Below are 24,549 nucleotides of genomic sequence, written 5' to 3'. Positions count from 1 at the left end.
ATTTATAATATAATTAGCATGCTCTATGAATTTTACCAGCACTCAGAGCAGGTTATCTGCCCCTTGTGTTGCTAACAGTCATATAGCATGCTAATCATACTATATCCAATTTTGCTCCACCTATATATACTAATACAATAGATATCTGTGTGTGTGTGCGTGTGTGTGTGTGCGTGTGTGTGTGTGTGTGTGTGTGAGTGTGTGTGTGTGGTTAGCATGCTCCACGTGTTCCCACACCATAAACTGCAAACACTAACCCTGCTCTACAGCAAACGTCTACTTACATTACATACAAACCCATACACAAGTCACACAAACAACATCACATAAACAAAATCCAACACAGCCGTTCAAGATGCCGCACACAAACACAAACATCATTCCATCCTCAATACATTAACCTTAGTGTTGCTCTTTACCTTATAACTATCTTCACTAACAATTTAGTAGTCAATAAAACTTCTCTCTCACATAATTCTTTTCATCACGACTCAAACCAAACACACTCACCTAACACACACAACACAATCCCTCCATATCACATGATCATGTCTGGACCATCCATGTGTGTCCTACCTGATCAAATGTTATGTGTGAAGGAGGATGGTAGCAGCCAAAGTGATAGTAGTGAGTGTAGTCATAGAGTGTCCCGGCTATGCGACCAGAACGAAACCATCGAAGGTCACTAGATAGACCAACAAAGACGATCAGAGTCGATGTGAGATCATAAAGTGAAGAGACATGGAATTGTACTTCAGTGGGATCGGTAGCCAACAAACTCTGCATCGTGCTCTGTTACTCCGAGAATGTTCCACACCGTAATGAGCCTGTACAGAAATGTAGCAGATGAATGTTATGTCATGATAACCAGGACAGATGATAAAGGTTAGTGGTAGAGCAGACATCTACAAGTTAGTCAAACATCTAGCATGACATACTGTAGTGTAGCACAACCAGTTGTGGCCAATAGTTTTCAAGCACTTCACTAATCACACATACATCACATGATCTATCTGCCCTTTTTGATATTATCATCAAACTAAATTTAGTAATCTTGTCATGACTTTTATGCCACAAGCCAAGAATTGTTGATGTAGCAGAAGTCATAAACTGTTCTACTAAATTTAGCTTGCACGTGCACACTACAGATTGACAGTTTTGACAAGTAAATGTGATTTGCATGTGCACACCACGTAGTTAAAACGACTCGTGTTAGTAGTTAGCTGTTGAGTCATCAGATTCCGTTCAGGTCTACCTATCTGTATTTTCGAGACTGTTAGACACTCAGCTGTCGAGTCATCAGTTCAGTTTCTCTCAGACAATTAATAGATTCTCCCTTTGGTTTGTGTTATTGCGGACAAAAGATTGGCGCTGTAAACAGGGCTTCAGGAAATGTCTGGGCCATTACGACAGTTGATCAGGCCAACAAGGGCAAGACTTCTGCGATACTTCGAAGAAGTAAATACAATCTTTGAGAGAAACGTCAAGGATGGAGAGGATATAGAAGATATTGACGTAAGAGTTTCATGATTGGTAGACCTTTTGAGTCGAATTCAAAAGGAATGCAGATTATCGAAGAGATGTAATAATGATTGGGCTAATATTTGGAAGGATCTACAGGACGATGACTGGACTGCAGAAGAACAGAGATACGCTTCTGTGGCTGAAGGCGAAACTGGCTTCATTGCTGTTTTACTTGATTGTCATGATATGAAAGCCAAGATTGACGGCCAACTTTCTCGACTCAATAGCTTGAAGAAACAACATATAGCAACAGTTGAGCTGGAGCCGGCACCTAGACTAGATGACAGAGATCCAAATGTTGTGCAAACTGAAGCAATTCAAGCGATCAGAGAAGCCATTGAAGCAATAGCCACAACCAAAAACGTGAGAAGTCAAAATCTGTTACTTTACCGAAACTCCAACTACCAACTACCTACATTTGATGGAGATGTTCTACATTGGCAGGAATTCTGGGACATGTTTCAATCATCGGTTAACATGCAAGAGCTTCCACCTGTCACTAAGTTTACTTATTTGAAGGGAATCCTTAGAGGACAAGCAGCAGCCGCAATTTCAGGAATAGCTGTCACAGAAGAGAACTATGACGTAGCACTTCACACACTTCCAGACAAATATAGAAGAAAGGATGTCATTGTTGAGAGTCTGTACACTTCATTTCAAAAGATACCAATTGCTACAAATGAATTTGCAGACGTTTAATATACATAAGATGCGATTGAGCACAACTTGAGACACAAGAAGATGTCAATCATCAGCATCTGCTTATACCACAAATTCTGTTAAAGTTTCCCATGGATATCGTTACAAAGTTGGAGGAATCTAAGAAACCGAGTGAAATCTGGACTGTTAAGTCTGTAAGAGAAGCTTTGAAGCACTATATAAGGGTTCATGAGAATGTCCACCTACAATCGAGCAATACAAAGAAAATGAGTAATCAACAACCTCGAGTGATGGAGAGACGATCTTCTGCAGAAGCACTCTCGATTGCTGCTTCAATTCGACCAGTCAACACAGAAAAACGGACAATGCTATTACCTTGTGTTTTCTGCAATGAGAAACATTACAATAAAAACTGTGCAGAATACAAGTCACTGTTGGCAAGGAAACAACAACTCCGTGAACTGGGACTTTGTTTTATCTGTCTTCAGAAAGGACACACCTTTACGGAGTGCTGTAGCAGACATCAACGTAAGTGCTACCAGTGTAACCAATCAGGCCACCACAACCGAGCTTTATGTCCTCAGGAGACCAGTAACAACAAGGAGCAATTACCAAAGACTCAAGATCAAGGGGATTCTACGTGCAGTTCCACGTGCAGTTCAATTACTACTCCAAATTTAGCCGTTAGTGAGAATGTTTTGCTTCAACAGCATGGTCTCTAGTTGTAGCCAATGATCAAATCTGTTATGTCACACCTTCTGTATTGGATTCTGCAAGCCACCGCTAACCTTTCAGTCATAAAGGTTAGCGAAGAAATTACAGCTTCCTGTGGAACGAAAGAAATCACTTTCTGTGTCAACCTTTGCAGCAAATCACTCAAAGGAACTCAACACATATGTTGTCAAATTTAATGTCATTTTGAAAGATTGTTCATCAGTTAAGCTTGAGGCAAACGTGCTCAAACAGCTTACAAGACCAATTCACCGGAGACAGCTGCAGTCTTTTGATATTCAATTTCTCAAGGCTCTTTCCCCCGATTGTCTAGCTGACTCGATTCCCGAAACTTCTGAAACTACTAACATTGACATATTGATAGGAGCTGACTATTTCTGGCAATTCATCAATGGGCAAAAAACTATTCTACCTTCGGAAATGTTTTTGATTCCATCAAAATTTGAATATTTACTCACAGGCAAGTATCCTGAGCTAGCTGATGACCACAATAAGAGTATCCATACCTGCTATGTAATGACTCCAATGAGTCAAGCCATTTCTGAATTGAACTTCCACTCTGTTCCCGACACAGTGACAATACAACACAATAGTCTAGAAGACTTTTGGAGTCTTGAAGCTATTGGAATCAAAGACACTCCATACACAGATACCAACACTTTAATACAACCATTTTGTTTTAAAATGGATGATATCAGATAACGTCGCCATGGAAATCAGGACACAAATGCTACCTTCCTGATAACTTGGAAGAATAAAATCATTAGCCAAACGGCTACAAAATGATAGATCACTTCTCTACCGCTATGACCAAGTTATAAAAGACCAATTGAACCAAGGAATAATTGAAAGAGTAACTGAGACTAAATCAAGTCTGTAAAACACTATTTGCCGCATCATCAAGTCTTAACCCCAACGAAGGAAACAACCAAGCTACGAATTGTTTATGATGGATCTTCAAAACCAAGAAAGGAACTCGAGAGTCTCAACGAGTGTTTACACAGAGAACCCACTTTTTTACCGAATCTATGTGGCCTTCTGCTAAGATTTCGAACTTACAAGATACCTGTTCTAGCTAACATTGAAAAGGCTTTTCTTCAAATTGAAATACAGTCAGAGGAAAGCAATGTTACAAGGTTTTAGTGGTTTAATTAAAGATGTCATGAAACCTGACCAGATAGAAGGAAACCTTGCAACATATTGGTTTTGCAGAGTACCTTTTGGTTGATTTGCAGTCCCTTTCTGTTAGACGGAACTCTGAAATTTCACTTTCAAAGGGAAGGATGTTCAATAGCCAAATCTATTGCTGAGAACATACGTTGACAACATTTCAGTTGGAGCAGATTCTCCTTCTAACTGTTTGAAATCAACTGTTTGAAAGAACAAGGCAAATATTCAAAGAAGCCATTGTGAACTTGTGAGAATGGACATCTAATTCACTTGAATTTTTGTCACTTGTACCTAATGATCTGAAAGTAAAGGGAAGCACAGTCAAGATTTTAGGAATAAAATGGAACTGACTATTCTCGAATCTCGAATGTTATCATCAGACCAACACACTACCAAACGAGAAATTCTCCAGGATATTGCACAAATCTATGATCCTTTAGGACTAATTATACTTTTGACCTTCTATGAAAAGGTGTTCATGCAGCAACTACGGAAAGCCAATGTCTCCTAGGATGAGAAACTTTCACCTCGTCATTGTGACGAGTGAAGTGAAATTTGCAAAAATTTTCAATCTTTTTTCAACCTTAAAAATTCCAAGATTATCTGGAACAATTGGAAAAGATTCTGATTGTCAGGTACCGGGGTTTTCCGAAACAGCGCCCAGGGCCGTAACACGGAAAATGAGAATTTCTTGGGCAAATGTCCGCTCTCAATAGCCGCCCGGGCGCTTAATAGGAAACTATGAACATCTGCACAATGGACTGGAGTACCATAGAGTAGGCAAGTCAAGTCCCATCTTCGTACGTCCTACACACTCTTTTTTTTCAGACATAACGAATAACTACCGGTAGCTCAACTATACTTGGATTACCTAGGTAAAACTGACATCTCTTAAGGACTAATCTTCCATACTAAGGTATTAGTATTACTGAACAACTTACTCGACTACACAATTAAACTTGGATTAGTTAAATCTGACAACGTTCAGTCCTCTTCTTCCTCGCTACTGACATCGGTACTGGTATGATCTTCATCTGAGCCACCGGCATCATCACTGTCAGGATTCTGGTCATTTTCGTCTGTGCTGACCACTCTTGCCAGTCTTTCATTCAGCTGCTCATCAGGCACTTTTGCACCCATCTCTGCAATGCCACAAGCTTCAAACGAACGAGTCCTTGTCTCCTCCTGGATGTCTGACAATCCTCCAAACTCTTCTTTCAGCATTCTGACAAAGCTCAACTTCTGTTCCACGGTGTAAGACCGCTGTCTGGTCGCCATACGGTGGTACTAGGGTTACCCTACGGTGGTACCGTATTAGTATTGCCCGACGGTAAGTAACGCACGTTAGTACCGCGGCCTCGGAATACGTAGTAACTTCCGACTTCACATAACACAATCTTGATTCTCAATAGCGGCCCATGGGCTGTAAATGAGAACCGTTTCCAAAAGATCGCCCACTGGGCGGTTTTTCGGCTGGGCGCTGTTTCGGAAAACCCCGGTAGTGGTATTTAATGATGCCTCTCTGAAATGTTGTGCTGGAGCCGTTTATCTCCTTGTCAAGAATGGAGAGATTATCAAAGCAAATCTTGCATTTTCAAGACTACATTTGACTCCGATTCAATCAGCCGTTGCAAACGAAGAACATCAAAGAAATGAAAGAAACTTACATTACCACGACTTGAGCTACTATCTTACAGTGATTGGAGTCAGAGCTGGAAACTTTGTTAAAGATCAGCTGAAGCCTCAGAATTCTAAACTAATAGTATTTCAGTGTGTTCTACACTGGTTGAAAACACCCAAGCCATTATCAACCTATGCTGACAACAGAATCAAGGAGATACGACAAAGCAATGCTGTTTTCCGCTATGTTCTATCAAATCAAAATCCAGCAGATTTTGCGACAAGAGGTATGTCTGCTTCAGAGTTGGAGAAAAGTCGATTATGGTGGCACTGACCAGAATGGCTAACATTTCCTGTTGATTCATGGCCAAACTACAATGTTCAAGAAGTAAGTACTCAGACTTTGGACTATCTTGAGTCAGAGACAAATAAGTCCAACAAAATTTATGTTGCTACCAACTTTACAAAGGAATGTAACATTGATTTAGGATCAAATAAATGTGACAATTCACCCTTCTGAATTGATGAGAAGCGTTTTCTTCTCTCCAGAAGTTAATTCGTGTGACAAGCTACTGTGTAAGATTTATACAGAAGACAATTTGGAACGTTTTGAGAAAGGAGACACAAGAAACCATTTCTTCAAGATATGCATTGATCAAACAAGTGTTCAGAAAACATTCAAGTTATGTTTCCGACCAAGTTCACAGCGTTTGTATGGCGTGTATACTCTGGGAATACGCAGTTCAGAATAAAGGATTCTCAATGTGCTGAATGACATGAGAAAGAGAAAAACAACAACTTACAACGACAACTTGGACTTCGGATAGACAAATGAGGTCTGCTGAGATGTCATCGACGGTATTCAAATGCAAATCTTTCGTTTAACGCAAAATGTCCTAAAAATAATTCCTCGTTTGGAATATTGGATGTTCATGAACGAATGCTTCACAGTGGAGTTTCTCATACATTAGGACAAGTCAGACGAGAGTACTGGATTCCCCAAAGTAAAAGAGAAACAAAAAAGGTTTTGTCATGATGTACAATATGTCGACAATATGAGGGTCCACCATATGCTTTGCCTCCGATGCCTTGCTTGCCACGAGATCAAGTGTCCAAGTCTGAACCTTTTCAGAGTATTGGATTGGATTATCTAGGACCAATTTTGGTAAAGGAAGAACATGAACGTGTAAAATTCTGGGTCTGTCTGTCTATTCACTTGTCTTGCAATTCAAGCAATCCATCTTGAATGGATTAGAAATCTAACAGCAAGCCAATTTCTTTGCTGTTTTCGATGATTTGTTGCCAGGCGAGGTAAGCCACATCATATTATATCTGACAATGCCTCTCAGTTTAAACTAACAGCAAAGGTTTGAAGACTTTGAATCAGGATTTCCATTAACTCCTACACACTTCTTATCTCATCACGCATATCTCGGGGTACCTGGACCTACTATTGAAGATATGAATGATGAGGAATACCAGCCTAATAGGGACACTTCCTATGTGTTGGAAGAAAAATGGAGACAAAACCAGAAACAACTTGATGCCTTTTGGAATCAGTGGCATAAGGAGTATTTGCTCAGTTTAAGGAAAACATTGCCATTGAGACACAAAGGGTTAGGTCTGCAATTGACTTGGTACCTCAAGAAGGCGAGGTAGTTCTTATTAAAGAACAGGACACTCCGCAGGGTACTTGAATCATGGAAAGAATTGAAGAGACTATTGTGGGAGGAGATGGTACTGTTCGTTCTACTAAAGTACGCCTTCCATCTCACAAGATCATCTCTCGACCTATCAACCTTCTATATCCATTAGAACCACCTGTAGAACACGACCATACTACCAAAGGCCGACCCGGAGTGTCATGACTTTTGTGCCACAAACCAAAAACTGTTGATGTAGCAGAAGTCACAAACTGTTCTACTAAATTTAGCTTGCACGTGCACACTACAGATTGACAGTTTTGACAAGTACATGTCATTTGCACGTGCACACCACGTAGTTAATACAACTAGTGTTAGTAGTTAGCTGTTGAGTCATCAAATTCCGTTCAGGTCTACCTATCTGTATTTTCGAGACTGTTAAACACTCAGCTGTCGAGTAATCAGTTCAGTTTCTCAGATGGACAAAAAAAGGACAAACAAACACAAGACAAACACCTCTAAAACACCACAACCTCGCTCCACTATTCTACACAAGTTGTAACAATTAAGCAAGTTAACAAACAATGTTAAAGAGTAAGCAAAGTAACAAAGAGCCACAAGTACGATCAACAACAACGTATTACAGCCAAGCAAACAAGCACACATAACAAATAAACTCTAACCCCCAAACCAACACAATATCATACACAAACATCCTACTGTACTGTCACTGTCTTACTGAGTAATCCTCATCATCCCTGTCTGGCTGCTCAAAACTCTCGTCGACGTCTCGTTCTTCCTGATTGCTCTCCGAGTCCGAACTTATCACGATGATGTCACCACTTGTCCGTGTTCGTCGAGTAGTCATTCGTGTTGGTGTCGGTATTACAACAACTTTCTGCTTCTTTGGCTTTGGACCGTCTTCGTGTAACAAACGCTATTGATCAGTAAGAGACTCATTACAATGCCATACGACTTGTGAGTCAATTATTTCCACCTCGATTCTCGCATTTCTTTCTTTAAGCTCGTCTTCTGATAAAGTGTTGGCGGCCACGTGGTCAACAGCATTGTCTATCATCTAGAGTCATAAAATCATATACGAAATTATGTTTTCAGGATGCGTAGAAGGTTGACAAGAAATTAAAGTGTGTGTGTGTGTGTGTGTGTGTGTGTGTGTGTGTGTGTGTGTGTGTGTGTGTGTGTGTGTGTGTGTGTGTGTGTATGCAAACACTGGCTAAGTACATACATCATACCTTGACGGGTATAGCTTTCTCAAACGACGCTTTACATCGGCAATTTGGACACTCTTTAGACTTCCTAAACAACACAGCAACAAACCAAGAACAAGTCAGTACAGACAACAAACACATTTGTATACACAATGTGACAGAAATTGAAAGATCAACATCAAACAAGCAAATCAAGTCAGTGAAACTAAGCGAACGTATTACAAGTGGAGCATTTGTTTGTTCATTTGTTTTATGCATGTGTGAGTGATAGACTGCATATGCTGTCCTCACATCATACGACCTGCTACAGATGGTTAGATGGCCTACGGTCGTGTGAGTTTGCTCTTACTTGAGCCATTGTTTTATGCAGTCTTTGCAAAAGGCATGCGAACATGGCAGACTGTGGGCCACGCAGATAAGTTCTCGACATATACAGCACACAAACTCCTCATTCAAACCGTCTAGGAGCTTGGACTTTGAGCTACAAGCTGCAACACAAAGAGCAAGTGATGCACAGCAAAACGGCGAATAGCATGTGTTAGTCTTCATGCAAATGAGAGATACTGCATACACAACATGATTGATGTCCGTCTGTCTGCCCATCAATTTGTATGTTTGACCGTCTTTCTATGTGTGTGGCTGTCTGTCTGTCTGTCTGTCAATCACATATATTTGAACTTTTATCTATGATACATTTTGCAATGCAGGGTACTATGTACTGTCCAACTACTAGTAGTGTTCATCAACTAAACTAAGCTAAAATTGAAACTCATGCAAAACAAAATGAGTACTACACTTAAAAACTACAGTGTACAAGCAAAGCCTCCAGTACCAGCTAGTGGCTGAAGTACTGGGTGGTAAAGAGGTCACATCTGTTGTCTTCAGACAGCGAAGATAGCTTTTTAGAGATGACTCTAGCATTGCACTTCTGGAGCTGAATAGAAAAGCAGTTGGACCAGAAGTCAACAAACTCCGCAGCGTTCGGTCGTCCCACTTTGTCTGATGACTTCTTTGCTAATTTGCACAGGAGTTTCCACCCATCGATCCCCCAAGCTCCAAAATGCTCCATTACCAGTGGGGTTACAGTGGCAATTATGCAACCTGGTAATTGCTGTTTGCTGTATTTCTCTTTCTTTCAGTCTGCTCTCCTCTCTGCAGCGGCACCACTAACACCAGCAGATGATGGAAAGATGTCACTACTCCAGGGTGGGCGAGGGAGATATCAAGGTCAACGTTGTTTCCAATGTCTGAGTCAAAAAATACGATGTCTGGTCTGTTGTCTGTGGTTGTATAATGACTCCTCGGCTCCCTGCGGTGGTGGATATGCAACCCACGGAAACAATCAGACCAGACGGCCGAAATCGATTCGTGAGACCATACCGGCCCGCCACCAGTCTTACAGGTCAGCAAATGGTATCCACTGTCATCTATAAGAGCTCCACAATTGCATGTCGTTGTCCAGCTGGAGAATGCTATGGGCAAACCCAAACGAAGGAAGAACACCAAGCGAAAATCGCAAGAATTGAGTGCGAACACTTCCGATGTAGGGATAGCATTAAGCCAAGCCCCAGCGTCCTTACCTGTTGTTGAGCGTAGGCGGCTGCATCTCTGGCAGTGGGGGCATTTTCGAGTAGATACTGAGCATTAGAAGAAGCAGTGACAGAAGATAGCTTTTGTTGAACTTTCCCAGTACATGGCAGGTAGTCGGAGATATTTTTCTGAAGGGACAGACCTTGCTATGGCCTCACTGATTGGAGTGGTTGAAGAGCTTAAGAGACTGTCGATGATAGGTCGTAAAACAGGGAATCGGAATGGCAGCTCTGTAAAAGCGTTGGCCCAGGATGCAACAAAAGCTGGTTGTCTCATTGACAGCATAGGAATCATCCCGAAACCGCCCATTCTGATGGGTAAAGAAGCCTGATGCCAAATCCTGTCATCAACCATGTCATAGCCTAAGAGGTGAGAGAAGGTTTCTTTTGTCCTAGAGTCATGGATTGTAGAAGCATGAACTAGCAAATCAGGATGGACTGTCCGGGCCAAATGGTTACGGTTGGGGACGTAACAGCATCGTAATAGCAGCATTGCACTCTGAACATCATCCAATTTGGTAAGCTGATCGCACAGTGAGAGCTTTGACTGGGCTATGGTGGCACAAGAGGACGTAACAAATGACATCGAACCAATCGGAGAACCAAGTAAGAGTGCACCCTCACAAGACACAGGAATTTCTTCAAACCCTTCAACAGCAGTCGAGGACGATTGAGAGAATATCTTGCACTTTTTGTCTGCTATGAACAGATTGATGGTTGAGAAGGTCTCCTTCAAGTCATGAAACGCAGCCAAAACAGATTTCGCCCCTCCCAGCAAAAATACGTCATCCAGGTAGGCCAGTACACGTACTTGAGAGTGGGATTTCTGAATCTTAGTTAAGACTGGATGAATGGCCATAGCAAAAAGAACAGGACCCAGAGGGTCTCCTTGATGAACTCCCTCCTCAGATGGAATTACTATGGTAGAGGAACCCTGCATGAAGACAAGAGAGCTGGGTTTGCCATACATTTGAATCACATGGTTGTACAACTCAGGAAAGGTAAGAGAAACTTGTTCCATGATCTGGTCTCTGCTGACAGAATTGAACGCGTTCTTAACATCCGACTTCAAAACTATCCAGTTGGGATTAGATTCCAAAGTGAGACTTATATGATGTGCTATCAACTCTGTACCACATTTCGTAGACACACCATGCTGAATGGGACAGAAAACTTCAGTAAACTCTTCCTTTTTTTTGTGAACAAATAGTCCTGGCTGTAAGTCGGCGAATAGATTCCCCCGATGGCAATGGGTCTCACATCACCATTTGGCTTGGGCAGAGCGATCAGTCTTGAAGAAGAAAAGAGGGTGGCAGCCACATCGGGCAATATTCCCTTAGCAAATGCTGAACAGGCAGAGAAAAGACCATCCGCAGTATCCTCATTTTCCAGTAGGATTTTAAAATGCTCGAAACGCCAACCACTAGGACCAGCACCAGATCCACGTGGAGCTTGCCTGATCGAATCGAAAAGTAACGACCTAAACAAGGTGATCGACTCACAACTAACATTGGGTGGAGGGGGAGAGCTGAAGATCTGGGAGGGTGTTTGGAGATCAACTTCCTCGCCGTATCCTCAGTGGACGGAGCCAGACCGATACTGGTTAGAATTCTAGACGTGATAACTCTCCGCATCTTACTAGCCTCAGAGCAGCCGCTTTTCTTGCATTATCCCCAGTAGTGGGTGACTTTCTAGGAAGAGAGGCTCGCAGGCAAATAAGGTGCGACCAATTCCAGCTGAGAAACTGGTGGTAAGCAGCCTTCACATCACGTAAACCATGTTTTCCTCCCCTCGCCAGAGGAGAGAGGAGCATGCGAGGCAGTAGACACAAGAGTTTCCATGCTAACTCATCGGAGGGATCATCACGAATCTTTCCAAGTGCTACGACACAGCAATCTTGGAAACATGCTTTGACAGTAGGATGGATAGTTTGGACAACTCTGGGAGGTGCAGCTTTCACAATGTCTTCTACTGTAAGATCCCAGATGTAATTCCATGCAGTAGTTTCCGTGTCCAGATTTATATTCTGAGAAAGTGCGGAGTCCAGGAACGTCGTTGATGAAACGGGTGTGGGTTAAGTACCAGCAGAAGAAGCTTGAGAAGAGACGTTAGCTTCCACATTCCCGCAGTGAGGTGTGAAAGAAACACCCTCCCTCTGTTCTTGACTAGACCGTTGATGCCGAGATCTGCATTGAGACTGTCTGTCTGTCTGTCCATCTGTCTATTCTGTATGTCTGACCGTCTTTCTGTCTGTCTGTCTGTTTGTCCATATTTCTATCTGTCTGTGTCTGTCTATGTGTCTGTCTGCAAGGACTACAGATGTGCCCTGAAGCAAACTACTTCAACAATCTGTCTGTCTGTCTGTCCATCTATCCGTCTATCATCCCAACCAACTGTCAGTCAGTCAAAATCACTATCAATATCATAAAGTCAAAATGTCACTAGCCTCGGTTCCAGACGCTTTCCCGTATGTATTACTCCACGTGACAGGTACATGGAGTCAAAAGTAGGAGGAGCGAGCGGGAAAGCGTCTGGGCGCACTGCTAATACAAACGAGTTCAGGGGCGGGAAAGCTATTAGATCCAAATTATACCATTAGTCTAACTGCAGTAGGTTGCACAATGCAATCCTAATACGATGTAGGTAACTCATCAGTTGCATTCGAATAGCATCGAAACATTCAGCAAAAACAGGCTAACCACTGAACGACGCAGTGAACTTCGTCTGCAACAACAGCAATGACGTGATCGCGGAATCAACTCTGTTGGAGGGCGTTTCTCCAATAGACTGCCAAACACAACGCTGACATCACCACGTTGAATCTGTTCGTCTTCAAACAAGCTAGCGCTTAGCATTACAGCTGTTACACCGTGTTCTGTCAAGCTTGCTACCTGGTCTCTCATGAGAGAAAGCAATGGCTTGGATGGAAAGAGCAGTCTGCATTACCAAATACCCGCAGAATGTTGCACACACTTAGCATCATGTGAAATATCATAGACTTGCCATTGCCAGTTGGAAAACATGCGAGAACGTCGTCTCCTCGGGCCAGATGACATTTCATTTAAGCAGAGGTGCTGCAAAGACTTCAGAGCTTCGATCACGAACTGAGAACAGAAAACAGTTACTGCTTCCGCTATTGAATCATCTGAGATGGATCTGCGAGAATCAGTCTATGTACTACAGGCGTAGCTTCGATTTCTAATTCACTCGGGAAGACCTCCATCGCAAGAAACGCTGAAGCTGTTGTAATACTAGCCTAACTGTGTGCCTAAACACGTTAATTAGTATGTCTAGAATTGTAACCGTAAACTAAGTGGTATTGTTCTTGTTGTAGGCCAATCAAAACCACCGCTCGAAGCAAGCGAGAAGTTTCTATTGGTGCGGAGCGTTTCATGTTTAATAGCTTTCCCACCCCGAACTTGTCCGCAGTAGAAGTACGCCCAGACACTATCCCGCTCGCTCCTCCTACTTTTGACCCATATAGCTGTCACGTGCAGTATTATGTACGGGAAAGCATCTGGAACCAAGGCTGAAATGTCACTTACTAACTAATTAATATCAATAAAGTAACAAAAACATAACAGTCATGAGTGTTAGAATAAAATGTCAAGTATGCAGACCTTCTTCCGGCTGCTTTGATGCTGTTGACTCGACGGTTTTGGCATCACAAGCCACAGACGATCGATCGTCCTCCTTTGTTGCTATCACAGACTGTGACACTTGTGACAAGTCCAGTAACTCATTATCACCTTGAGATGACACGCCAGTCATCTATACATATCACTCACAATCAAACGTAATTAATAAATATATTTCATTGATATTAACTGTTAATATGCCGGAGTTAGTGGACTGATCCAACAACGTATCTAAACCTCTGAAATACAAAAGGCATCATATAATCAGTGGTTTAAAGTTTTGCCTGCTGGCAATAATGACGTCATGTGTTTAGTAACCTTACATATTCAATGATATCATATTTTATAACGTCAGAGTTTTGTATATTTAAAATAATTAGTTAGCCAATAGGGTAAGGAATGTAGTTGTGAGATTGGTTTCGCAACCATTGACTGTGTGCATGCACACACACACACACACACACACACACACACACACACACACACACACACACTCACAGTGACACACACAAACACACACACACACACACTCACAGTGACACACACAAACACACACACACACACACACACACACACACACACACACACACACACACACACACACACACTATTGTCCTAACATCAACTCTAAACTTTTGCCCTGATCACGTGATAACAGTTCCCTTAACGCACGTTAGACCTAACCAAGTAATTGTAAACCCTAAGTAAATTAAAAAATAACATTAATTAATTAATAAACCAACTACAATTTATTTATTTTAACCTTCATTCAATTTACATAAAAAATTAATAAAAATTTGCAAAAAATGTTTTAATTAAATAATTATATAAATAAATAAAAATCGTAATTCATTCTTTCACCTTGTCTCATCATTATCAGCCACTGGCGTTGCCATGAAGGTAAACACAAGATCAGAATCCGGGTACTGCACTCTCTCGCCAATCCGTGTCTCAACGCCGCTCCCGCCAAAAACCACCTCGTCGCCTTCCTTCAACGCGACTCTCTCCGTCTTAATGCCGTTCACCAGCACGCCGTTCATGCCGAGACTAATCAGTGTGTACACTCCGCTCTCATCGTTTCGCTTTAGTTGTGCGTGTACGCGACTTATCATGTAGGGACGACGTCGACTGTCGATGTAGACGTCGGCAACGGCCGAGTTGCGTCCGAGACTTGTTGTCGGCTTGTCGAGGAGTATTTGGTGCGGAATGCCGCGCGCGTTTGTCTCGGTGTTCTTCTTTAAGACGAGCATGAGGGTTGAATCTAATGCATTGATACCAATGATTTATTGTAATGCGCGACATCTGCTTGCGGTATTCCGAGGCATGCGGCTCTGCATGTAACTATCATTACCATATATCAATTAAAATCTTTTTATTAATTTGAAACTAATTATTAAATATTGTAATAAAAACAATCACTAAACCATAAAAACTCAATTATTTACATTTAAAAAATTCATTAATTATATAAATTAAACTTTATTTATAAAATAAATTACTAAAGTAAATAATTTTTTATTTACAAATAATTGTCATAAAAATAAATTTTAAACAACTTATTTTGTAATTAAAATAATTTACTTAAAGTCACGTGAGTAGCATACATTCCAATCATTGTTTCACGTTTGTGTGGTAAATTCGGGTCTCCATGCAGTACATGTATGCATGTACAGACATATGCACACAATGATAGTCTGCAACACTTTCTATTGTTTCACATTACAGCATGCAACTTGTTGGCAATTAATTAAAAATTTCAAACAAATTGTTTGATATCAATGTTTAACAATGCACAACTGCTCAGCAACATGAAAATACAAACAAAGACAACAACTAGTAATTACTACAGACAGAATATACAAACAAACACATTCCTACTGCATAAAAAATTTTTCACTCAAATCTCAATAGTTCAGAATTAGCAAGATGTGAAATGTAATTCAAATCTTCAATTCTTGCTCCTCCCACCACCACAAGAGTGTCATCACCAACTGTGCATGTTCCATGTGCGAACCTTCCTTCATTCATTGCTGGTAGTGGCAGCCACGAGTTGAGAGATGGACTCAACACTGAAACCATGTTACTGGTAGGACTAAAGAGATCATCACCAACTGTTCCACCTTACATCACCAGTCTGTCACACAGTGTTGTTAGTGAACATTGGTATGTAGGTGTAGCTGCTACTCTGTGGTGACTGCTGTAGTTGTCTGGAGAGGGAGAGGGAGAGGGAGAGGGAGAGGGAGAGGGAGAGGGAGAGAGAGATGAGGAGATTGCAGCTAGAGACAGAAGAAAGAAGAGCCAAGGAGGAGCTGAAGAGGAAGAGCGGCGCGAAAGAGCAATAGCATATGCCGAAGTGAAACCAGAAGTCGTCGCGAAAGCAAAGCTGCCAAAGCTGCCGCCATTCCAAGACGGTAAAGACGATTTGGATAGTTATCTGCAGCGGTTCGAGCGATTCGCCATGACCAGTGGCTGGGTAGAAGACCAATGGGCGCCAGCGCTCAGCACATTATTGACAGGTAAGGCTCTTGAGGTGTATTCGCGAATGTCGAATGCTGCGGCGTCTGACTATAGACAGCTTCGAGAGGCCTTAGTCAGACGGTATGACTTGACAGAAGACGGGTACCGATTGCAATCTAGACGCAGCCGTCCTGAGCCGGGAGAAAGTTCAGAGCAGTTCACTCATCGATTACGCAGTTACGTCGGTAAGTGGATGACCATGTCTCGGACGACGAATGCGGCCGAGTCCGTTAAGGATTTGTTTGTCAAAGAGCAATTCTTGAATTTGTGTCCCAAGGATCTTGCCGCGCTTTTGAGAGAGAAGGAGTTAGCTAACCTTGACGACATGGCAACTAGAGCAGTAAGATTCCTGATAGCGCACAACAGACGATTCCACGGGACTGAGTATGATTCGAACAAACGGCTGTCTTTTCCCGTTGAGGACACGTCTCCTGACGCACCCAAGAACGAGCCTCCATCGGGTAGTAATGTTCGTTGCCTGGTATGCAAGCGTTTGGGCCATCACGCAGCCGACGTCCTGCAGGCTTCGGGGTAAAAGAAGATGCTTTCCGTGAAACAAGCTTGGCCATGAAGCACGCGAATGTTGGGGGCGGTCCGCGACGATGAGTATTACGAAGTCGGTCGTCAAAACAAGTGCCGCTGTTCGGAGGCCAGAACAATTTTAGTCAGAAGAGTCAAGTCAAAAACCGGGTAGAGAAACCTCCGCTACGTGTTCGATTGGAGCCGACGCTTCGCGTGAAGCCACGTCGCCCGAACTCCAAGTTACCTAGATGATGGTTGGTTAGAGTTAGCAAGTGGACGCCGTGTGCCCTACGTCAGTAGTGTCCATGCTCAGAGTCTGGAAATGCGGACAATGGGGAAAATGCCAGTTGTTTGTGGTCTAATCGGAAAGGTGGTTGGTAGTGTCCTGCGTGACACGGAATGTAGTAGCGTTGTCGTCAAGCGACATGCAACTAGTGGAACCAAGTCAATTTCTCGATAAGCGTGGTTTCGTGCAGATGGCCGATAACACGGTGCGGAGGGTTCCTATGGCAACGGTAACACTGGATACGCCTTATTATATCGGTACTGTGGATGCATGCCTTGTGTCCGCCGGACGCATTATATGACGCAATCATTGGCAACAGCCCTGGAGCGCGAGCTGCAGAAGATTCTAACCCAAGGTGCATGGACTGAGACCAATGCTGTCACCAGGGCACAAGCCAAACAGAGAGATGTAAGTCGCCCGCTGGTGGTGGCGACACCCGAACAGTGGAAGGCCATAGATTGCGATGAGATCGCAAGATTAATATTGCAACGAGAAGACATGTCAATCCAGAAATATAGGTCCAGAACCAGTCACATCATCAAGAGAGATCAAGAGGTCGTATTTCAAGAAAGAGATAATGTCTGTACCGAGTTTATACGCATCCCAAGGTAGACAAAGGAAAACCAATACGACAAGTGATTGTACCTAAACCATTGAGGGATCGAGTAATGCGGATAGCCCACGAGTCAGTTAGGAGGGAACACCTTGGAGCTAAAAAGACGACACAACGAATCTTGAGTAATTTCTATTGGCCCGGAGTTAGAAATGATGTGTCAAGGTTTTGTCGCTCGTGTGAGATATGTCAGAAGACAGTGTCAAAGGGGACAGTCGCTAGGGCACCCCTTGGCAGGATGCCATTGATTGATCAGCCATTCAAGAGGGTAGCTGTTGACATTGTCGGTTCCATACGGCCACCTAGCGATCGACGTCACCGGCATCTGTTACCTTTTGTAGATTATGCCACACGGTATCCGGAGGTGGTTCCTCTTAAGTCTATCAGCACGGAGGCCGTAGCGGAAGCGCTTGTTGACATATACAGTCGGCTGGGAGTATCCGAAGAAATTCTAAGTGATCTGGGGACACAGTTTACGTCGAACTGCATGAAAGAAGTGGCACGCTTACTGAGCATCAACCAATCGACTACCTCGCCATATCATTCTGCTTGTAATGACTTGGTAGAGAAGTTCAACGGGACACTCAAGAACATGCCGAAACGATTGTGCACTGAACAACCAAGACAATGGGACAGAGTTGTAAACCCATTAATTTTTTTGCCTACAGGGAAGTGCCGCAAGAGTCGACGGGGTTCGCGCCTTTCGAGCTCCTGTTTGGCCAGACAGTGCCCGGGCCGATGCAGATTCTCCGGCAATTGTGGACAATGGACAACACACTAGAGGACATAAAGACCAGCTACCAGTATGTATTTGAGTTGAGGGAGAAGATTGAAGAAACACTGAAGATCGCAAGAGAGGAATTGGAGAAGGCCCAGAGGACGTATAAGGTATACTATGATCGCAGCACCAAGAGGCGGACGTTCTCTGCGGGAGACAAGGTACTGATATTGCTGTCAACAGAGAGTAACAAGCTACTGATGAGATGGAGAGGGCCGTACTCCGTAGTTTTGCCTGTTGGAAAGTGTGATTACAGGATTAATGTGGGCGGCAAAGTGAAGATCTACCACGACAATCTACTCAAGGGATTTGTTCAACGTCCGAATCAAACAAATGGGATTGTCGCCGATGAGATCGAGGATTGTTCGAGAAGGTCACTGTTGAGACAGATGATTGTGACCAGTAAGATGAGGAAGAGGAGCATTTACCGTGGCTGGGCACCCGTACGGCTGAAGAAACGTATAGAGATGTGAGTGTTGGAGAGTTCTTATCACCTACTCAGAAATCAGAAGCTAAGGCCATCATTTAAGAGTTCCGAGATATATTCACCGATCTGCCAGGCATGACCAGTCTGGGAAGTCATTCTCTCAAGCTCACGACATCGGAGCCGATTTCCTGTAGACCTTACTCTCTACCATTTGCTCTAAGAGACACATTGCGAAGGGACATCGAACAAATGAAGAAAATGGGGTGATACGAAAGTCTATTTCACAATACGCGTCACCAGTAGTGTTGGTAAAGAAGAAAAAGACGGTAGCAACCGAGTATGCGTAGATTACCGAAAGCTCAATAGAGCCACCGTAACCGACCCAGCTCAGATAACATCTATAAAAAATCTTATGCAAGAGCTTAGTGGTGATCGCTGCTTTAAGCGTCTGGACCTCTCAAAAGGTACTGGCAAATTCCCGTCGTAAAGATGACGTCGAGAAGACAACGTTCGTAACTCCGGACGGACATTACGAGTTGCTACGAATGCCCTTTGGCATGAAGAAATCGGGAGCTACATTGTGTCGGTGCATGGACAAGTTACTAGCCGATTGCTCAAACGCAGACAACTACGTAGATGATATACTTGTGCATACTCAAACATGGGATCTACATAGAGCTGTACTGAGAAAAGTGTTTGGACGCCTGGCAGAAGCTCGATTTACTGTGCGTCCGTCGAAATGCCTAGTAGGATCCGATACGGTCAACTTCCTCGGCCAGGGAATCAGCCAGGAAGTTAGAACTCCACTGTGGGATGGAGTGTCCAAGGTTCGCAACGCGCAAATGCCGAATAGTAAGCGAGGACTGAGGTCCTTCCTTGGGCTTACAGGGTTTCATCGGGATCAAATACCGAATTACGCTGCAATTGCTGTGCCTCTTACAAACTTACTGAGAAAGGGTCAACCGAATAAGCTGTCATGGGGAGAAGCGCAGGTGAGAGCATACGAAACACTGAAAGGAGCTGTTACCTAAAGACCAATACTACATCTACCGGACTACACGAAGCAATTTATTTTGAGAACCGACGCGTCAGACACGGGAATTGGAGCTATTCTGGTGCAAGAGCATGGAGGACGACCTTTTCCCATCGCTTTCGCCAGCAAAAAGTTATCACCACGAGAGAGAAGGTTCTCGGCAATCGAGAAGAAGTGCTGGACTATTGTATGGGGTGTACGACGGTTTACAATCTATGTATGCGGAAGAGAGTTCGTCCTGCAGACCGATCATCTCGTCTACCCCTAGACACCTCGTTATACCACAACCAGATGTGCTGCTTCGAATAGAACGATTTCGTTGGAGGTTACACGAACCATCGCTTCTTGCCATACACCAACGCATTCCAACGATGGAAGTGAACGGGAGCAGCAGATAGAATTGCACCGTCTGTGTTGTTATGTGTGTAATGTCACGATCGAGAAACGAAGGAATAGAAAAGTCGGACATCAGAGGAGACTCGCTGCTCAACGAATCAAAAATATAAGGAGGCAATGATGACATGCCGACATCCGGAAGCTGCCGATGAGAGAAATAAAGCGACAAAATTTCAGATAAAAAATCATGTAAAGTTGTGATGTTTGCAGTGAGAGAAAATACTTGATCGTAAGGTTGGATGACACGCTCGAAGGTCAGCTTTCCATATTTGGCATCCAAATTGTGACGTTGTCACTTGTGTCTCAAATTATCCAGTCCAGTTGCCGTCACGTGATGTATCACAAGACTTATTTTTAAATAGTTATTTGCATATACTAGTTATATTATTAGAACACGTATTTAATCAATGTACGGGTATTTATATGAAAGCCCGGACTAGGTCCCGTATAAGTATCAGTCTAATTCTAAACAAAATGGCTTCGACATCAGATCCATGGATTCTTTCTGTTCTGACCGGTTTACAGCGGCGCTACGGTTGTCCCAGGTCACGCGCCCAACTCATCCACATCTACCCGAACTCAGACGTGAGCGCCAGTTCAACCCTGAAGATGTCAGAGTCGAGCTGTGAGCCTGTACTTGTTCTCTTGTCCGACAAGAAGCACACTGTGAAAGCAATAATAAGAGAGGAGGGGATGAAAAGTGTGGGCACGAGTCTAGATGTGAAGAAGTCGTCGCTACTTGGAGGTTTGATACCGATACTCGATCTTACAAGAGAATCCAACACAAACTCAACCCTGCGCTAGTGATGTAAAGAGAGCTGCCATATAGAACCACGCCCCTTTCTGTTGTGCGACCCAGATTAGAAGCCTCGCTACGATCGGCAACAATTAATTTTTCATATGTATTATATTTAGCCATATATTGCACACGTCATCCTACAATGTTTTGAAAATGTACGCATATTTAATTATCGAGGTTTACTTCTGCATAAGTTCTGTTTGTCAGCATGCTTGTATTGAAGACAATTTTAATATTAACGAAAGTTAGAAATTATAACAATAGTTTGAAAGCTTGCGTGATTACCAAAATGATTTGGCTTTACCCGGTATTGCTTACATGTATGCATGATTTAGCCCAAACCTAGACTCTGTTCTGATATCATCTGTTTATACAGGCATATTTTCCGCTAGCGTCTGGGTTGGAGTTTGAGGAAGATGGTCGCATACAATGTCTCCGTCTATCCAGTGGACGTGTATACCCTCCTAACGGCGAATGGGGTGACAGGGTATACCATGCCTCAACTCGAAGTGGTAGACATCATGTCACTGATCGTGAAAACGATCCTGTCCCATCGACCGCATCCGGGAATCGATTCAGCGACATTTGCCGTGCAGCGTCGTCCTATGTCCAAAATGCACGTCTAGCTGCAGCTAGAGAAGAGCAGAGTGCTCTTTTTAGACGTAGACAGTCTTTCTCCTTGCAAACGGATCGTGCTACCAGTGCCACAAGAACAACCAGTCGCACTTCAAGAGGAAAGAATCGCCGCCGAGTTCGTTCATGGGGATGCGACTTTATATGTCTGGGGTCAAAGGACCAAACAAGATGGGCAAGAGCAGACCACAGCACACTGAAAATTGCTGGTCTAGGTACTAAAAGAATTACGTTTGAGAACGTCGACGAAGTTTCGAGTACGGAATTGAAGGACCGTCTCTACAAAGAATTCCCTAGACTGGCCGGGCAAGGCTTCGAACTTTTTCGGCTCAAAGTCAATACCACGGTATTGGAAGAGATTCCTGTTGGCTCCTCCGGTTATACCCCGTTGTACCTAAGTAGCATCTTGCAATCAGCAAAGATATTCGTTCGACCAATAGCAAATGATTTAACTCGACGACAGAAGGCTCGATTTCCACAAAATTTGAACGACACGACGCCGTTCTAGTACAGAGGCAATACAGCACATTACATGGTTTTGATCGCGGTCCAAAATATAAGCATGTGAGGAAACCATTCACCTACCTAGTCCACCTGTTACACGGACTCAGTCTGTCTCTCTTTGCAGCGGAGAAAAAATTGTCCACAATTAGGATACACCCCGCGTCCGGGCTCTATTCTGACCTTGCAAGGCCTGTATGTCTAGCTAGTGCGCTAGCAGACCTTCTGCGATTCAAGTCATACATGTATCGTTCCAAAGCCTAGACATTGATGCGTAAGGCTGACATCATGTTTCCCTGTCTCTCTGTCGCAGGCTACCGGAGAAAACAGCGATCATAACTCAAATTACAGGGCTGTGTCCATATTATTGTTAATTAATTGTCCCTAATTAATTAGGGACACCTACCCTACACGTATGCATGTGCATACATATGCACACAATGATAGTCTGCAACACTTTTTATTGTCCTCACACTAGAGCATGCAACTTGTTTGCAATTAATTAAAAATTTCAAAACAAATTGTTTGATATCAATGTTTAACAATGCACAACTGCTGAGCAACATGAAAATACAAACAAAGACAACAACTAGTGATTACTACAGACAGAAAATACAAACAAACACATTCCTACTGCATAAAAATGTTTTCACTCAAATCTCAATAGTTCATAATGAGCAAGAGCTGAAGATTCATTCAAATCTTCAACAATTCTTACTCCTCCCACCACCACAAGAGTGTCATCACCAACTGTGCATGTTCCATGCCGGGACCTTTCTTCATTCATTGCTGGTAGTGGCAGCCACGAGTTGAGACATGGACTCAACACTGAAACCATGTTACTGGTAGGACTAGTGCAAGCATCACCAACTATCCCACCTAACATCACCAGTCTGTCACACAGTGTTGTTAGTGAACAGCGGTATGTAGGTGTAGCTGCTACTCTGTGGTGACTGCTGTAGTCATTGAGTGAGATGCACTCCATACTATTCAAACATCGCCCTTCATCCCATCCTCCTCCCACATACAACATGTTATCTATGATTGTACATGAACAGTCACACCTCTTGCTGCTCATCTTCTTACTGTCACACTGTGTGCCTGTGTTGATGTCATATACCAATATTGTGTCATGTAGAACAACATCACCATCCAAACCACCCACTATGTATACATGATCCCTATCAGCTGTAATACCATAGCAATGTAACTTATCATATGATGGAATGTCAGTCACATGTTCCCATTCCTCCTTCTCTGCTCTGTATATTCCCATGCTCTGCTGATCTCTGTCATTGTAGAATGTACCAAAACATTCATCTCCTGCATTAAAAAGTCTGTCATTAAAAAGTTGACAAGTTCTATTACCACATGCATTTTGTCTACTGGCTACAGTAGAACACTTGACATCAGATGAATGAATGTCAATGATTAATAACTCAGTACTAAAGTGCTCAGCAACAATGACTTTCTGTTGTAAAGTTGCAACACGATTCAAATAACTAGAGGGTATCCGTGGAATTCCATCTCTCATTTTGAATTGTTTCCACTTGTATTGAGTGACATCAGATCTCTAAACAAACACATAAGACTCACTCTCTCCTCTTTCTCTATTGTCACATTTCACTCACCTTTTCCATCTCCAGACCAACTCTCAACACTCTCTCTCCTCTCTCTTTCTTCTCTGATCTCTTCACTTTCTTCATCAAACTCTCATTCTCACTTTTCAATCGTCTGTTCTCTACAACTATTGTTCCTCTGTCTCGTCCATCCCTCACGCCAGCATCTCCTAAATCAAACACAAACACACACCAATATCAACCACCACACCCACACGTCACGTTACACACCTCAACACCCACCTGCATCTCTCAACAGTTTCTCTCCAAGATCCTTCAAACGTTCAGTCTCACTAAGAATGACAGCAAAATCCACGCATGCGCACCAGCTGCTTGTCATCATCATCTCCAACAGCAAAACAGCTCCCTCCCTTCTACTGCCACGCGCTTTCCTCTCTATTTCCTCTTTATCCCTCATTGATATCATTTCTCTCTCAAACAACTTGCCAGTGATGTGATCTGCCCATACACGATCCTCCAGTTCAACCCAATGAGCACGCAGCAAATCTATAGGGCGACGCGTCGCTACAGATGAGCGGGAAACGTCACGACACTTGCTCAACGCCATACAGACGAGGAAAACGTCGCACACTGACAGCAAACAAGGAAAGTGAATGAAA

General features: G+C 43.1%; 2 protein-coding genes across 2 annotated transcripts; both read right to left on the bottom strand.

Annotated features, from left to right (window-relative positions):
- Positions 1-322: 322 nt before the first annotated feature.
- LOC134194964 (E3 ubiquitin-protein ligase CHFR-like) lies at positions 323-15,055 on the bottom strand. Its single transcript, XM_062663954.1, has 10 exons — positions 14,667-15,055; positions 13,996-14,044; positions 13,788-13,938; positions 8,928-9,066; positions 8,603-8,666; positions 8,347-8,427; positions 8,089-8,286; positions 754-827; positions 577-685; positions 323-510 (listed from the first exon to the last, which is right to left on the bottom strand). Exons 1-10 carry the CDS (start codon positions 15,053-15,055, stop codon positions 451-453), a joined length of 1,314 nt encoding a protein of 437 aa, XP_062519938.1. The 3' UTR covers positions 323-450.
- A 7,729-nt stretch (positions 15,056-22,784) lies between these two features.
- Positions 22,785-24,549, bottom strand: LOC134194871 (uncharacterized). The gene is made up of 3 exons (XM_062663852.1): positions 24,173-24,549; positions 23,942-24,099; positions 22,785-23,883 (listed from the first exon to the last, which is right to left on the bottom strand). The coding sequence occupies exons 1-3, from the start codon at positions 24,495-24,497 to the stop codon at positions 22,960-22,962; spliced, it is 1,407 nt and encodes a 468-aa protein (XP_062519836.1). The 5' UTR covers positions 24,498-24,549; the 3' UTR covers positions 22,785-22,959.

This window comes from Corticium candelabrum, chromosome 19 (genome assembly GCF_963422355.1).
Source record: "Corticium candelabrum chromosome 19, ooCorCand1.1, whole genome shotgun sequence".
Lineage (NCBI taxonomy): Eukaryota > Metazoa > Porifera > Homoscleromorpha > Homosclerophorida > Plakinidae > Corticium > Corticium candelabrum.
The sequence above is the reverse complement of the archived record's forward strand: the minus strand, read 5'-3'. Positions and strand labels throughout refer to the sequence as shown.

Excerpts from the sequence above, each read along its gene's own strand:
- LOC134194964 (XM_062663954.1), bottom strand. The coding sequence starts at position 15,055 with ATGCTCGTCTTAAAGAAGAACACCGAGACAAACGCGCGCGGCATTCCG. Across the intron at positions 8,667-8,927 it reads TGCATAAAACAATGGCTCAA|GAAGTCTAAAGAGTGTCCAA; the intron begins GTAAGAGCAAAC and ends TGTGTTGTTTAG. Across the intron at positions 8,287-8,346 it reads AAAGAAATGCGAGAATCGAG|CGTTTGTTACACGAAGACGG; the intron begins GTGGAAATAATT and ends ACTGATCAATAG.
- LOC134194871 (XM_062663852.1), bottom strand. The coding sequence starts at position 24,497 with ATGGCGTTGAGCAAGTGTCGTGACGTTTCCCGCTCATCTGTAGCGACG. Across the intron at positions 24,100-24,172 it reads GAAACTGTTGAGAGATGCAG|GAGATGCTGGCGTGAGGGAT; the intron begins GTGGGTGTTGAG and ends TGTTTGATTTAG. Across the intron at positions 23,884-23,941 it reads TTGGTCTGGAGATGGAAAAG|AGATCTGATGTCACTCAATA; the intron begins GTGAGTGAAATG and ends GTGTTTGTTTAG.